At 53.0% G+C, this 15,504-nt stretch overlaps 9 protein-coding genes across 9 annotated transcripts; 4 read left to right on the forward strand and 5 right to left on the reverse strand.

Moving 5' to 3' along the window:
• The first annotated feature begins 164 nt into the window (after positions 1-164).
• Positions 165-1,387, forward strand: BDR25DRAFT_304747 (S-adenosyl-L-methionine-dependent methyltransferase). The gene is made up of 2 exons (XM_033690273.1): positions 165-474; positions 529-1,387. The coding sequence occupies exons 1-2, from the start codon at positions 315-317 to the stop codon at positions 1,137-1,139; spliced, it is 771 nt and encodes a 256-aa protein (XP_033545600.1). The 5' UTR covers positions 165-314; the 3' UTR covers positions 1,140-1,387.
• On the reverse strand, positions 1,249-2,200 carry BDR25DRAFT_335176 (uncharacterized protein; the record flags this gene model as incomplete). The annotated part of the gene is made up of 3 exons (XM_033692987.1): positions 1,249-1,328; positions 1,388-2,074; positions 2,128-2,200. 3 exons carry the CDS (start codon positions 2,198-2,200, stop codon positions 1,249-1,251), a joined length of 840 nt encoding a protein of 279 aa, XP_033545601.1.
• Positions 2,201-2,404: 204 nt separating this feature from the next.
• Positions 2,405-3,251, reverse strand: BDR25DRAFT_304749 (Sm-like ribonucleoprotein). Its single transcript, XM_033690274.1, has 4 exons — positions 3,113-3,251; positions 2,993-3,053; positions 2,794-2,923; positions 2,405-2,735 (listed from the first exon to the last, which is right to left on the reverse strand). Exons 1-4 carry the CDS (start codon positions 3,158-3,160, stop codon positions 2,630-2,632), a joined length of 345 nt encoding a protein of 114 aa, XP_033545602.1. The 5' UTR covers positions 3,161-3,251; the 3' UTR covers positions 2,405-2,629.
• A 143-nt stretch (positions 3,252-3,394) lies between these two features.
• Positions 3,395-4,406, forward strand: BDR25DRAFT_230721 (HAD-superfamily phosphatase; the record flags this gene model as incomplete). Its single annotated transcript, XM_033685354.1, has 4 exons — positions 3,395-3,616; positions 3,851-4,000; positions 4,085-4,231; positions 4,323-4,406. 4 exons carry the CDS (start codon positions 3,395-3,397, stop codon positions 4,404-4,406), a joined length of 603 nt encoding a protein of 200 aa, XP_033545603.1.
• A 67-nt stretch (positions 4,407-4,473) lies between these two features.
• On the reverse strand, positions 4,474-6,497 carry BDR25DRAFT_264637 (uncharacterized protein). The gene is made up of 2 exons (XM_033686880.1): positions 6,338-6,497; positions 4,474-6,277 (listed from the first exon to the last, which is right to left on the reverse strand). The coding sequence occupies exons 1-2, from the start codon at positions 6,458-6,460 to the stop codon at positions 4,664-4,666; spliced, it is 1,737 nt and encodes a 578-aa protein (XP_033545604.1). The 5' UTR covers positions 6,461-6,497; the 3' UTR covers positions 4,474-4,663.
• A 1,066-nt stretch (positions 6,498-7,563) lies between these two features.
• Positions 7,564-9,041, forward strand: BDR25DRAFT_230602 (uncharacterized protein; the record flags this gene model as incomplete). Its single annotated transcript, XM_033685345.1, has 3 exons — positions 7,564-8,156; positions 8,206-8,311; positions 8,361-9,041. The coding sequence occupies 3 exons, from the start codon at positions 7,564-7,566 to the stop codon at positions 9,039-9,041; spliced, it is 1,380 nt and encodes a 459-aa protein (XP_033545605.1).
• A 996-nt stretch (positions 9,042-10,037) lies between these two features.
• On the reverse strand, positions 10,038-11,716 carry BDR25DRAFT_326488 (uncharacterized protein; the record flags this gene model as incomplete). Its single annotated transcript, XM_033692278.1, has 3 exons — positions 10,038-10,329; positions 10,394-11,159; positions 11,698-11,716. 3 exons carry the CDS (start codon positions 11,714-11,716, stop codon positions 10,038-10,040), a joined length of 1,077 nt encoding a protein of 358 aa, XP_033545606.1.
• Positions 11,656-12,865, forward strand: BDR25DRAFT_264644 (uncharacterized protein; the record flags this gene model as incomplete). The annotated part of the gene is made up of 1 exon (XM_033686881.1): positions 11,656-12,865. A coding segment is annotated over exon 1 (1,053 nt), but the record flags the coding sequence as incomplete, so codon positions are not given.
• A 132-nt stretch (positions 12,866-12,997) lies between these two features.
• On the reverse strand, positions 12,998-15,352 carry BDR25DRAFT_304751 (uncharacterized protein). The gene is made up of 3 exons (XM_033690275.1): positions 14,861-15,352; positions 13,799-14,615; positions 12,998-13,743 (listed from the first exon to the last, which is right to left on the reverse strand). Exons 1-3 carry the CDS (start codon positions 15,236-15,238, stop codon positions 13,316-13,318), a joined length of 1,623 nt encoding a protein of 540 aa, XP_033545608.1. The 5' UTR covers positions 15,239-15,352; the 3' UTR covers positions 12,998-13,315.
• Between the last annotated feature and the right edge of the window lie 152 nt (positions 15,353-15,504).

Consider the following 15,504-nt stretch of genomic DNA (forward strand, 5'->3'; position numbering starts at 1 on the left):
AAGCTTAAGTTGTTTCTAGAATATAGATGCGAAGGCGAAGTCCGATGTCGGAAGAAACCCCTACTGCACATGAACACTGAGATCTGGAAGGGGAACGGGTTACATATAAAACCGAAGCCATCCAAATACCACGCTATTCTTGAAAAAACGAAGGAATATATCTCCGGCCTTCTATCTTTTAATATCAGCTTGCTAGCTTTGTTCAACGATCTGCTGATATCAGTCCGAAACAGCCCCGCAACCCCACCATCTTAACCAAAACCCCAAGCTCGACTGTCGTCACATCCAACTTCCACCCCTCCCTATAAACAGTAATGGCAGCCACAACACCAAACGCTCTGGAAGTCAACAATCTCCGCTTCAACGCCGAGGCAGCTGCATGGGACTCGAATAAGAAACACGTCGAAAGTGTTGAAAAAGCGTTCGACGCTATTAAACGCAGCATTCCTGCCTTCAGCGATGGAAGCTCTAAAAGTGAGCACCCCCTTGCCACCCAAATCTCTTCATCTCAATGCCTATAATTTCCAGACCTCGATGTCCTCGAAATAGGATGCGGCACCGGCCTCCTCTCCTTCCGCCTCGCCCCGCTCGTTCGGTCGCTTGTCGGCGTCGACACCGCAGACGGCATGATCGCAGCGTTCAACCAAAAGGTCGCCGTGCTCCCCGATCCCTATAAAGCCAACCTCGCTGCTGTGAATGTGCTGGTGCAAGAAGCAGATGATGTACACGTCCAAGGAGCAGCCGCAGCGCTCGCCAGCCGACGTGGTGAATCCGGCCACGACCAACCGTACAGGTTCGACCTCGTAGTCTCGCATCTTACATTACATCATATCCCCTCAATGCCCGCAGTCTTTGCCACAATTTTCCAATGCTTGAAGCCAGGGGGTAGGATTGCGTTGACGGATTATGAAGATTTTGGCGAGAGCGCGGTGAGGTTTCATCCGAAGAGCAAGAGGGAAGGCGTAGAGAGACATGGAATTAAAAAGGACGAGGTGGAGATGATAATTGATGGTACGGGATTTAATATGGTGAAGGTTGAGGAGGCGTTTGTACTGAGGAAGGAGGTCGAAGCCGAGAATGGAGAGCCGAAGAGAGAAATGGATTTCCCGTTTGTGATATGCTTGGGGCAGCGGAGCTGAGGTATAGTCCACTTTATCTGGCCGGGGTGTTGTAAGGTAATGCCCTCGCTTGAGGTGAATGCTTGCTAAGTTGGAAGAGAGAAGCAAAAGGATGGTGCAGACAGGAAGTTCAAAGGTCCTTCATTAAGTCGTTGACAGCTTTGGCGGCGAATCTCTTTCGCTCTGCTTCAGGCATACTCTCGCCCATCTCTGATAAACAGTAGTTAGCAAAAAGTAGATAAAAGCTCAATAAGAAACGCAAGGCGCACCTTTAATAGCAACCATCTTCCTCATCACACTCTCCAGCTCCTCAACCTGTACCCGCTCATCTTCTTCCTCCGCCCCATGAACCGCGCCCTTCATCCCCAAAAGCTCCATCCCCATCTCCACCTCCTCCAATTCAAAGCTCTCCTTAAACCCTTGCGCATCCTCCTCGCCATCAAACCCCACATCACCATCCCCACCCTCCCAATTGTGCGCACTCAGCGCATCCTTCACCCTCTCGACACCCACAGCCTCCCCAAACGCATTCTTCCCCTTAGCCTCCACATCCACAAACTCAAACCCATATTCCATACAAATCCCATCCCACTCCTCACTTTCCAGCTCCAAAAAAGGGGTCGTAGACTGCGGCATCGCAACGGCTAGGCACACCATATCAGCGCCATACCCACACGCCTTCTCAATGACATCGGCAATAGCTTGTAGTGCCTCTTTAATTTCGTTGACATGGTCCTGCGTCACGGGCTTTCGGAAACAAAATATCCACGCCCCGAGTACGGATACGACTTCTCTGGCTTCGGGCTTTGTGAATTCGGCGCGCCATTCGGAGACGGAGGGGATTTCGTCCAGCCATATGGGGAGCGTAGCGGAGTAGTAGCGCGTGCTGAGGGTGTAGGTGTGTGATAGGCCAGCTGTGGTGTCTGAGAGGAGTTCTGGGGCGGAACCAGTGAGGTCTGGTAGTGAGTGAGGGTTAGTGGGGTTCAAGGTAAGTGTGGCTGGGGCATACCTTTGAGGAGATGGAGGACGCCAGAGCCTGGGGCTCCAAGAGCCATTATACGGCGTGGGCGTTGGATTTCCATGTTGTGTTGTTGTGGAAGCGAGAAGGGTTGCGGAGTTTGGACGGAGGTCTTGCGTAACGAGGTGGGGAACGTCGCCCCAGAGTCCACACCTGAGTACCCCACCTGTTCTTCCCCATATTGGTTTTGGAGGATATTATAGGCTTCATATTATCGCATTCAATGAGTTGTCACGTATCAGATATCTATAGGTAACCAGGTAAGATCGCAGATTTCTTCTTATTTTCCTGCTTCTCAAGAAGCGTCTTCGAGGGTATTTGAAGCTTTGCCTATTCGTGCCCGAATCCTGATATTCTCGACCAGACCAGCAAATTTGGGTCTAGTTCTGGCCTTCATGCAGTGCCCTCCGCCACACCAGGGAGCTGAGCCCATACCGCTATGTCGGCGGCCAATTTCATTCCCTCCAAAATTCAAGCTATGCACCCTTCCCCCTCAGCGTCCTCCCCTTACGCCCCTTGCCCTATTGACCGTAGCCCTTCCTCGTGCCAAGCCAACACCGCGACCCCTCGTACCACGCGATCGGAACATCGGCGCATTCCTATCAACACTGTCAGAACACTCATATGAAATAGGAACCCCACACAAAGGCAGCGTACCTAAGCATATCAGGCACAATGAAGTACCGCACATGTGATCCCCGAATATACACTTGCTCCAGATGTGAGACTCGCCCGTCGCGCGCCGTGACCGTGATGTCCTTGAGTTGGACATTCATGTTGTCCTCAGCTGTTTGGACAGTCAGTGGACTATTTCTAGACATATACAGATTTGGGGATTGGGAGGGGGGGCTTGTGCCTTCGAGTAGCTTGCCACGGTATAATTCGCCGGACGTAATTTCGAGGGTGATGATGTGGCCCTATGTGTGGGGCGTTAGCCGCCTGAACAGCGTTGTGTGGGAAATGGTACGGCACATACGGCGGCCTCGTTCAACAACTTAATCGGTATACCGATCGTAGAAGTCATGATGGCGGAGGGGTTTTCGTGTGAGGAGATCAAGGGAATTTACTAGATTTATTGGTGTTAGCGCGCGTTGATGTGGAGTGGGAGCGCGAAGTGGTCTTTGGATGCCCCAACTTCGAGCCGTTGAAGATATTCAGAAGTGCCTGGAGCTTGGACCATCATGCGCACGTGCTTTCACCCTGCCCACTTCATCTGCTTTTCTCTCCATGCTTCCGCGGTTATCATCCAAACTTTCAAATGAACATCTCCGGGACTCTAAATGTATTCCGGCTGATATGGTCACCGACTCTTTGTCTGCCGCAACACACTGTTTCTACCTTCAATCATCTTCCTATTCCCTTGTCCAAGGCATTTCCAAAAACGGATGGAGAAAAGCCAGTTGATATCAGGGCGGTAGTTCTGGATAAAGACAACTGTTTTGCGGTTCCACATGCCAATGAAGTGTATAAGTCTTACGAGGTAAATTGTTATTTTAATTTTCTAGGATGAGATTCTCCCCATTTCTCACGAGCGGTATCTACTACAACTTCAAATTTCATATAGCTCCTCCCCCAGCCTTCCTTTCAGCTCCATATGCTCCTTATTTCCCCATTTTACCCACATCATATATACCCCTTGAAAATTCCCCCACACAATTCTCTACCCAATCTACCCTTCTCTCCGTCCTTTCCTAATTAATCTCTCCCCCCACAGTCCCAATTCCAAGCTCTCCGCCGTGCCTACCCAGGCTCCAAACTCCTCATAGTCTCCAACACCGCGGGGACCGACTCCGACAAAGACTATGCGGAAGCCATGCTACTTGAGAAGAACACAGGCGTAAAAGTCTTGCGCCATTCCACAAAGGTACACTTTATTATTTCGAAGACCGCATTCTTTCCTCTATGTATCTGTGCCGGTGAGGCTAGGATATTATCTAACTCTCCCCAGAAACCTGGCTGCAAGTCCGAAGTCCTATCCCACTTCCAGGCCGCCCCGGACTCAGGGGTAACCCACCCGTCTCAAATCGCCATCGTTGGCGACCGTCTCTTCACAGACATCATGATGGCGAATTTAATGGGAAGCTATGGTTTCTGGGTGAAAGACGGGGTTGTGGAACGGAAGAATTTTGTAAGTACCGATTACCCATTACGGAAGACATGGGAGGTCTGCGCTTACGCAATAGTAGTTTGCTCGAGCAGAAGACAGTTTCTCCGGGTTCCTGTTAGGGAGGGGGTATTGTGCTCCTGATCCTAGGAGTGAGTTTGAGTGAGACTTATGGTAAGTTTTGATGTGGGAAAAATACGAAAGTGTAGTATACGTGTTCGCGATTTTATTATGAAGAGCGTAATTGTCACATTACTGTATCCACCCACAACGTACAATTTCCCCGGGTCTAAAACCAGGTTCCTTAACCCATTCCATTCAAACATCCACCCATTCCAAACTCCATTCTATAAATACAAGGTCCTCCATCTATGATCCGTTCATACGCGACAATCATACGCCTGCCCCCACATCCCCATTCCCTCACCTCCTCCCCAGCTTCCACCTCGCAATCCTACCCTGAATATCCTCCCACGAAAACTCTTTCCTCATCAGCCCCTCCTGCTCCCCTTCCTGCAGCACCACTGTCGGCGCCCCACTCCCACACCCCGCATTTACAATCTCACCCCCAAAAACCTGCTTCGCCACGCGCCGTAGATCCTGAATAGTAACCTGCTCGATATTCCTGCACATCTCCTTAACTCCAACTTTCCTTCCATGAACCTGCACCTGTCGCCCCAGATCCTCCAACTCCACCATGCGACTCTCAAGATTCATCAGCAGGCTCGATCGAAGCTGGTTTTTTGCGCGTTGCACTTCACCGTCTTTGAGAGCTGAGTATCCAGTTTCTTGCCCGAGTGCGCTGAGTTCGCGACACATGACTTCTAGCATCTGGGCGACTTGGCTGGGGGTACAGGATGCTGCGATGCCGAAGAGGCCGGAGTCGGTGTATGAGTGGTTGAAGGCTATGCAGGATTCGACCCAACCGTGCTGGTTCAGCACGTTGGTGTAGAGTCGGGAGTACATGCCTTTGCCGGGCCCGCCGGCGCTGAATGAGCCGCCACCTCCGAGCAGGGTTTGTAGGGTTGCGAGAGAGTAGATGTCGGGGGAGGAGATGGGGAGGGCTTCGAAAGCGAGGTGGATGTGTGAGAGGCGGGGGAGGGCGGGGTTGAGGGGGGGTGGGATTGGAGGGAGGGTAAGGAAGCCGCCGGTGTAGTGGGACGGTGCAGAGAAGTCAATTGGTGGGTAGTCTAGAGAGGGGTTAAAGGAGGTATTTACGGAAGCGTTGGAAGTCGCGGATGTTGAGATATTTTTGAAGAAGGGGATTTTGGAGAGGAGTTTAGAGGTCTGCGGTGGTGCGCCGGTGGGTGTTGGGTGTTGGGCTGTGAAGGATTGTTGTGAGGGCATGGTGCTTGAAATTATGCTGTCTTCGCCGACGCCGATCAGCGAGGGTCCAGCTCCTTTCTGCATGTCGCCGAAATATTGTTGTGATAGCTGTACTGCCTCGTCGTGGTTTACGCCAGCAAATGCTACCACTATCCTTTCCGGCTTGTAGAATTCTTTCCTGTACGCCTCCACTACCGCACGGTTGATGAATGGTAACCTCTCTTTGGGACAAAGTAATGGGTTGCCCAAGGTGTTGTCCTTGTATGCTGCCATGTGTACAAGCTCCGGTAATATCAACTCTGGCTTGGACCAGATTTCCCCAATCTCGTAGTCTGCTGTCTCGAGCTGTTGCTGCACCTCGTCCTCCGTGATGAGGGGGTCGCGGATTGTTTCGGCCAGAAGACCAATTGTTGTTGGGACTGCGGAGTTGAACGTCGCCGATTGATACATCAGCGATTCGCGAGATGAGGCACATTGAATGTTCCCGCCCAATGACTCCATTTTCTCTATCATCTCATCCCCGGCCGTTTGCTTCGTCGACTTAAATGCCAGCCGGTCTATAATATGGCTGACGCCCCGCAGCGCATCGTTCTCATATCTGGAACCCGCATCGACGTAGACTCCAACACCAGAGAAGTGACCTGGGAGGGCCTCAGTCGCGACCCGGATGCCATTCGGAAGAGTGGTAATCTGATCGAGTTCGACAGGATCCTAGAGCGAGGGCTGTATCAGCGACACAGAACAATCTCAGAAACCGCAGCGGATGAATACCTTCTCCTCGGCAACAACGGTAGCCAACCCTCTACAACCTGTGGAAGCTGCTGAGCTTCTGAGTATAGGAACACCCTGGTGTAGGCCTCGCGATAGCGGCCGCAGAAAATGAGGCCTCAACATGTCCAGAGACGGTGGAAAATAGAACGTCGGGTAAAAGAATAGCAGGAAGGCGTCCGTCACTTCGGAATGCCTCGATGAAATTTCCGTCACCGAGTTGACGTAAGCGAAATCATAAATCACGTGATCCTTTCATCCCTTCAGTCCCGAGGTCTTGGTGTCCAGACAACGCATGAACATGACGATTCTTGCTACGCGGAAGAGGAAACAGTGATAGGTGGTGAGGAGAACTGAGGAGGGGATGATACTCCAGCTGAGCTAGGCTCACTCCTGATCCCTGGACGTCCATATACTGTTCACTGGCTGTGACTTCCTGGACTTTGTATCATGGAGGATGTATGATGGAATGTGTAGAAGTATCAATCCGACAACAAGCATGAGAGCCCGCTATCAGCACGGGCAGTCGACTGCGGCAATGGCGACGAACAAAGTCCGTTTATTGTATACTGAGCACCATTTGATGTGTGAAATGATGCCCACCAGACGTGTAGTCCTCTGCTGACTTCTCCACTCGTTTGGCCTGCACCTGCGCGCTCCTTGGCTCCACCGCTTTTCGGGTTCCTCTGCCTCACTACGCGCATCAGACCTTCCAAGGTTCGCTCAAACAGCCTCTCCCCGTCGCTATTCGCCTAACGCGACCACGGTTCTGCCATCACAGCCGCTCGGACACGACTGTGAAGTCTGCCTTACAGGCTGCTGGCCGTTATCTCCTCATGTTTACAACCCCAGCCCCCGCCGCTCCAACAGTGACTGCCGTGACTGCCTCCACCATCTCTCCAGCGTCGCCCTCCCCGACCCGCCCCAGCAGACTGCGGGGTCTCAGCTACCTACGTAACTATACCCACAGCCTGCACTCGCACGTCGCTGGCACTGCAGGCGGGTCCTCACGTGCTGACGCTAGGATACCTCGAGACGCTGGGCCTGAGACAGGAGCAAGCAGCAATCGCCCTCGCGCCGCATCCACCACCTCGCCCATATTCCCGCCATCCGGGCGCTCGACACTTGCTGCTCCTGCCGGTCCAAGTAGCCTTTCGCGATCACACACCGCGCCCGACCCCTCAGACTTGCAGTCACATCCGCTCCGGCCCCCTCCCTCCTCCTCTACCATGACCAGAACGCGCGCGGAAACGGCAGCGCCCCAACTAACAGTGCGAAATCAGTCCGGCCCTACACCCGCAACCACACCGCCCGCGTCGGCCATGGAAGGCACTGAAGGCCAGAACGACGGTGTCGCTGTCAACAAGCATCTACCGTCCATAAGGTTCATCCCCCATCAGGACCCTCGCGCGGGGAGGCCGTCTCTCCAGTTCCCGACCATAACACGAACACTGCCAGACGAGTCGTCCGTTATCCGTGTTGGGAGGTATTCAGAGAGGGATAACATGCCAGATATTCCAGCCAATGTCCCTTCGGCCGCCGCCGTAGGCTTCAAGTCCAAGGTCGTGAGCCGGAAACACTGCGAGTTGTGGTGCTCAAATTCGCAGTGGTACATCAAGGACGTGAAGAGCTCTTCGGGCACGTTTTTAAACCACATACGCTTGAGCCAGCCAAATGCCGAGTCGAAACCGTTTAAGCTCAAGGATGGGGACATCATTCAGCTGGGTATCGATTTTCGTGGCGGCGAGGAAATGATATTTAGATGTGTAAAGATTAGGATTGAATGTAATAGGGGGTGGCAGCAGGCATTGAATACTTTCAAGTATGTTTCGCTTCCATGACGCCTCTTTCATCGAGTCTAACGGCTGCAGCAAACAAACCCACCAACGACTCCGAAATCTAGCCAAGAACAAGAAGGATAGTGACAGTGCATCGACGCATAGTTCCGAGTGCTCAATTTGTCTCATGTCAATTGCGGTAAGTCTCGCTCGACATTGGTCTGTGTGTCAAACTAAGTACGGGCCAGCCTTGTCAATCGTTGTTTGTCGCCCCGTGCTCGCATGTTTGGCATTACAAATGCATACGCCCTATCCTCAACGGACCAACCTGGCCCAACTTTTTATGTCCTAATTGTCGGGCCGTGGCCGACCTAGAAGCTGATGTTGAAGATCCCGGCGAATTTGAAGAGTGGGATTCAGACCCTGCTCGGGCAAGCAGTGAGGTTGAAGCAAATGGTCAAGACTCCCAGGAAGATCGCCACATCACGCCTCGAGCGTCTCAAATACCGCTGATTCCGGCTCCAGATGCATCTGCCACACAGAATAACGGGCAGGTCAGCCTTGCCGACGACTTGGCCGCCGCCCTCTCCAACATCAATATTGCAGAGTCTCTAAACGGCATCGCAAATCAGCCTATTCCAGGTCCGGCAACCCCGCAACGTAACGCAGGGACTCCAGCATCGTCCTCTGTCACCCAACCAGTCACCATCAACATCTCCCACGCAAACGAAACGTCAGGCTTCTCTCCTGTTTTCCAAACTGCTTCCAACGGTCTAAGTCCTGACCGCCAACCTGACTGTCCCATGACGCCCAGGAACGACGCGGGCCCCTTCGTCCTCGACGGGAGCGGTGGCCGGGGATCTGGTGCCAGACGAGAGGATCCTAGTAGCACTACAGCGCCCACTCTCCCTCCTTTGCATATTAATTGATAGTCACGGTCAGGAGGCGAGGGGGCATATTTTCTATAATTGAAGTCTGTCTTTTTGGCATTTGCAGGAGTAGTGTTGGCGCATACTTGGAAGCTCTGCTCGTTTCTATTCTGTGTTTCTATGTTCTGAACCGAACGAATCATCACGGCCTGTCCTTACCCTTGCATGCATTTAGGAGACCGAATATTGGACGGACTATAGCGAGGAGGTGGCTATCTTAATTCCTGTTCCTGCACTGCCGGCTGTACTTGACCCTTGCTTGGCTTGGTTCTCATTGCTTGTCTGCTGTTGGGTTCGGTGGAAATCATTTGGGGGAGTTGCGGGGAAGGGGTGGCAGCATTATCTATACTCTCTCTCTCTCTCTCCTTTCCTCGAGTCTCTGGCATCGTTGTTGGCTCCCTCGCTCACCTTTTTGGGATACCTAATTTTGGACGTGGGCAGAAGAGTCCATCTTTCGAGGAGTAGGATAAGGAACGAGAGGTAATCGTCAGCCTGCTTGTTTATGATCCAGGGTTGCAATGAGGACGGCCAGACACATGCACAGATCAGAGAAGTCAAGAATTCGGCCAGAGAGAAATTTCTAAATTCATACGACAGTCATGCCTATTTTTGCATATATATTACTCGCCCCCAATATACAACGCTCACATGAAAGGGTACCTGGGTACGAAAGGATGTCCGCAAACAAACCCCTTTTTGCGGATTTAGTCAGCTGATGGAGAGGTTTAGTGGTGACATCATCGTTGTAAGAAGCTTAACAGTGCACGGTACAATGACTGAATGAAAGGGTTTGGTTCGGCTCCACAACTATGCTACATCTATGCACATGCTAATACGTTCACTCATACTCGCTCATATGGTAATTAGTTAATCCGCCCGCTATCAGCCAAAGACTCAATCCCCCAGCCTCTATCTGTCCATCCGTACTCCCCGCTCCAAGTACACCCCACCATACCTCACCTCCCACCCCCTCCAACCTTTTCCTCCAAATCAACATCAAAAATCAAACATCCCACCCGCCATCCTCTCTGCGTGCCCATCCGCCGCCATTTTCCACTCCTCCAAAAGCACCATAACTTCCTGTCTCGTATCCTCAATAATACCGTCCATTTTAATATCGTTTTTGTCGTGGCCGAACGGGTCCTCGAGCTGCACACCAATGCCTTCGATACCGTAGAGAGTGAACGAGACGATCGCTACGATGGGCACCGCGTACCACCCGAAGTCGTCGACAGTCGCGAAGGGTAGGATGCAGTTGAACAGGGCAAGGACTTGTTTTTGGTGGATGCTGGAACATGAATGTTAGTGGGATGAGAGAAGCTAGGAGGGGAGGGGGAAGAGAGGAAACATACAGATGCGCAACCGGGATGGGCGTCGACCGAATCGTTTCCATCTTCCCATACGCATCCACCAAACTATTAATCTGCGCACTCAGCCCACTCGACTGCGGCGCATTAAACCAGCCCCTATCAAAGCCTCGGCGAATATAGCTCTCCACCAACACTGTCAATTGCAGTGGAAGACTCAGGCCCTGATCCTCATACCCCATAAGTCCATCCGGCAACAACCCGAAGTATTCCGCCTTGCTGGTTTCAATCGGCGCTTCTTCACTACTGCTACTAGTGCTGAGCGGTACGGGAGGGATGTTGAACTCCGCCCGAAGATTATGCTTGACAGCATACATAATCGCAATCAACACGCGAATAATCTTCTCCGTGTCCTTCTTCTCGGCATCCGTCAATCCCCCGCCCTCCTTCTTGCTCCTATGCGCATTCACCAAAAACCCACGTGCCAGATTCCTCACACTCGTGCCGATCGTCGTCAAGCAGTTCCTGCCGGACCAGAATCTATCATAGCTAGTTGAATTCCGGAACACGAGCATCAGGCCGACGACGATGGAGAGGGACGGGATAACGGTTGCAGGGACGCCAAGGGAACCCGCGACATTGCGGTCGAGGTAGACGATTAACACGGTGAAGAGGGAGTGTAGGAGCACGGGGATGAGGATGATGTTGTGGATGGCGCCTTTGGCGAAGCGGAGGACGAGAGGGATACGGCGAGGTTTTTGGCGCGCGGCATGGGCGAGAGGGTAGGTTGGGCGGCGAGTGTGGCGGCGTTCTGGGGACATGGTAGGATGCTAGTTGCTGGGGGATATTTAGGAAGAGGAGGGGGCGAGGGGAAGGGGAGGGGAGGAGGGAGGGGGAGAATGGGGAGGAAAGAGAGAATGAATTGGATTGGAATGGGGGGAAGCGGTGAGAGAGAGAGGGAGAGAGCGAGCGAGCGAGAGGTTTGGGGTGAGCTTGGCTGCTAATTAGCTTGCTTCTTCGGCGGGGACAGATTTGGGGCGCAGAGACGAGATCCCCGCTGATTCAGGGCTCAGGGGTGAGGTCCAAGCTTCATTTTGATGTGCGTCATTCGCATCCTTGGGCCAAGCACGGAGAGCTTTGGAGACTTCAAGAGTCTGCTTGCAACCCAAGAGTGTTGTTGCCTTGATTTCTCTATGGTGTTTAGATATATTGGACGTATATATCCCACATGCTAGTGGACTCAGAACCACGGTTGTCTAGACTCAGATGCAGGTGCAGTCGCAGCACGGAAGTTTTATCTAACCTCGGTCATATCAGGCGCATTGCAGTCACGCATCTCAACACTGAACTGTATAAACTCCCCTCCATGCCTGGAAAACCTCCAGCTAGGTCCCCGATAATTTCCTTGGTCTCCGTCATCTTTGATTTTCTCTTCTGTAATCCTTCCCCAGACAAATAGATACAATGACATCTCTAGACCCCCCCTCAAGCACCACGATACCATCCATTGATCCCCATGCCCTTGCTCCGGGAGACCCTCCCTCGCCATCTTCGTCCCCACCAGCTGCCTCTCAACCCCCACCAAATTCCCCTCTCTTCAAGCATCTCCGCATCCTCATCCTCCGCCACCTCTCCTGCACAGATCGAACCCTCCTCCGCCTCTCCCGCCTCTTCAGTTCGCCCTCCTCCACAGACGCCCTCCTGTGCACCCTAGGCTACACGCTCGAACTCCTCTCTTCGCTGCTCTCCAAAGCCCTGTCTACCCGTCTAACCACCCTCGCCAGCACCCTCGCCACAAACGCATCCTCCATCATCCTCCCCGGCGAAACACTCATCGCCACCATCCCCGCCCCACCAAGTGCGAAACTCCTAGCCCAAGCTGCCCGGACTTCCAAAGCGCTCGCAGTAGTAATCTCCGACTACCGCATCTTCGTGCGGCTCTGGGGAATCATTGGGATATACTCCTGGGCGCGAGATACTTACCACTCCGGGCTCCAGTCCCCATCATCCAACACCAGCAACCAGCCATCCAGCTGGACCAAAGACAGGCTCCTCCGAGCAATACCCTACGCCCAGATCCTCTCCTGCGCCGCCTTCCAAATCCTCGAAAACGGCGCCTACCTCTCCTCCAAAAACATCCTCACTTCATCCTCCTGGTCCGGGGAAGCAGGGAAAGCTAGGGAGAATAGGTGGTGGATACTCTCGTCCCGGTTCTGGGCCCTCCACGTCGCGCTTGAGTTTTTAAGACTTTACCTGCAGATGCAGATCTTGCCGGTCACGTGCGCTCCTAAATCTAGCTCCAATTCCCCCATCGAGGATGATGACAACGAAAAAGATGCCAAGATTCGGGGGCGTGAGCGACAGTGGCTATGGATGCGTGATCTGTTATCAAATATCGCGTATTTCCCGATGACGATACATTGGAGTCTGGAGAAGGGATTGTTGGGGGAGACTTGGGTTGCAGGGTTAGGAGCTGTGGCAGGTGGTGTGTTGTTGGTGGATGCTTGGAGAGGGACTTTGTGAACGGTGGGTAAAGAGAGGGGGGGGGGGGGGGGTAGGATAGGATGGTTCTGAATGAGTCATACAAAGTCCTAGAAACGAATTCACGATCTCAGTCATGCCCCCTATATGCTTATCCCTCATCGAAATTCCAGAATTTTCATCGAGTCATTCATTTACTACCATAATTACCATATGGCATCCCAATCCCCATCATTGTTCTTGAGATGGTAATAAACCACCATATCACGGAAGAGAACAAGGTTTAGGAAAGCCATAAAACCACCCATTCATCCATCGAAAAGATAAGTGAAATTCATGATTTTTAACCACCGATTGCTTTCCTTTCCATTCCGTGCTCCGCATCAACCAGAGCCTAGAAAATAAACAACCGTGTACAAATCACCCCAAAGAGCACACCCCCATCGATAATAGCCTAGGCCAAAACCAGACCATCTACCTTTCACTCTAATACCGTCCAGGTGGCGGCGGCTGTCCATAGGGCTGCTGACCTGGATATCCGCCGGGACCACCACCACGACCTCCTTGTTGCGGATACTGTCCCTGTCCCGGATACTGTCCGGGGGGAGGCGCTCCATATCCACCTTGTTGCGGAGGCGCTCCATAACCCTGTTGAGGGGCACCATATCCGCCTGGTTGCGGCGGCGCGCCATATTGTCCAGGTGGAGGAGCACCGTATCCTTGGGGGGCACCGTATTGCTGAGGAGGAGCACCGTATCCTCCCGGAGCACCGCCGGCAGGACGGTTCGTCTTCTCGTCTTTAGTGTCGTAGGAGGCGTCGATGGCTCCGAGGAGGAGTTTGACGATCCAGAGGTCGGGCGTGAGGTCGACGGGTGGATTGGCACGGGCCATTTCCTCTTGTTCGTTCTCGAAGTCTAATCGTTGTTAGATACAGTGCTATCATTTAAGATGTGATCAGGAGCAACATACTCGACGTGCAATCAACCATGAGACCAATTTGAGAATCCTCATCAAGCTTCCCAAGGAACTTCTTCGCCATCTCATCGTTTCCGACTTGCGCAAACTCGAAGGCAAGCGCGCCACGTCCATACTGCGGGAATCGTTGTTGGAGAGTGTCAAACGCATAGCGAATGGTGTCGAAAACGGCGTTCTGGGGCTCGCCGGCTGGTTGCCCATCCGTGATGGTGATAACCAAGATAGGCTTTCGAAGCTGACCGGAGGATGCCTTCTGCATGACAATTCCATCAATGACCTTCTGCCTGAGAGAGGTGCCCATAGGAGTCAGTCCCTTGAACTGCACTCCACGCATGATGGTCTCAATCTGAGACTCGTTGGCAACACCATCTTGGAGTGGTCGGCCGCCCTGATCGCGGACCTGGGCGAGGTCGGTGTTCATGAATCGAACGGAGATCCCATCGGCGTCAAACAAGGTGGCAGCGAAGGAGACGCGCTCAAGGATTAACCTAAGATCCTTGATACGGCTGCCTTCTTCCTCAAATTGCATGGAACCACTATCGTCGATATACAAGACAATATCGTACAAGGCAAGCTTGACAATATCATTTGCAACCTCCTTGGCGATGCGCCAACGCTGAATAACCTGGTTGATCAAGGCTGGGGCACGGCTAGCAATCTGATCGAGCATAGGAGAGTTTGGTGGATAGAAGGTCTGGAGCTGCTTCTCCTGGATGCAGCTCTGCAGCAACTGCTTGTAGGCGGCAATTTCGGCGGGACCAGCCTGAACCTGCTGCGGTGGTGCGCCGTATTGGCCTTGCGGTGGTTGTCCCTGCAGAAAACAGCTGTTAGCATTCCTTTTCTCGAAGTTGAAAGACGATGCTGGCCGTCAATCCCAGCACTCTCTGTTGAAGCAACTGCACCCTCCTCGGTTCTGGCAAATGTCCAGAGGCAGTGGGCCCACTCCCAATCCCATATGTCCAACTACCGGAACCAAGGAAGCGTGGCTCAATTGCTACAAGAGAGAATGCAAAGACGAAGGTTTCCTCGTTATGCTCTGCGTCGTCGGTCACGAACATATTGGCCGTATTGTCCTTGTGCCTGTTGTCCATAGCCTAGTTGGCCTCCATATGGCTGTGGCTGCTGCTGGCCACCATATCCGTATTGCTGTGGCGGCTGTTGTCCATATGGTTGTTGTTGCTGTTGTTGTTGTTGGTATGGTGGATAGCCCGACAGCCCTGGAGGCGCAGGTGGGGGTCTGTTGTATCCAGGCTGTAACTGCGGGTAGGGTGAGTAGGATCCAGCCGAGATTGGATTTGGGGAGGGCGATGAGTACGACGCAGATGGGTACGGAGGGGGGATAGCGGGATTATTCGTTGGTGGTCGAGGGCTCGGCGCGTAGTTGTTAGGGGCGCCATAGTTGGGGTATGGCTGGTATCCGCCGTAGTTGGCCATGGCAATAGTGTAGAGGAGTCGCAGATAGAACAAGGGCAGAGGACAAGGTACGGGAGACGACAAGTTGTTTGCGCGGGAGTCCAAGGTGGCGCGCTTGTGAAAGATGACGGCGACGCAGGCAAACGAGGAAGTAGTAAAGAGACTTTTTGCTTACCGGAGCACCGGCGCCAGGAAAGGCCTGGTACTGTGGCTGCCCGGGCTGGAGTGCGTGGCGTTAGTAGAAAGTGCCCTGAGGAGGCCTTCATTGAGCACAAAGTGACCATGGA

The sequence above is a fragment of the Lindgomyces ingoldianus genome (assembly GCF_010093535.1).
Source record: "Lindgomyces ingoldianus strain ATCC 200398 unplaced genomic scaffold BDR25scaffold_23, whole genome shotgun sequence".
In the NCBI taxonomy this organism is placed as follows: Eukaryota; Fungi; Ascomycota; class Dothideomycetes; order Pleosporales; family Lindgomycetaceae; genus Lindgomyces; species Lindgomyces ingoldianus.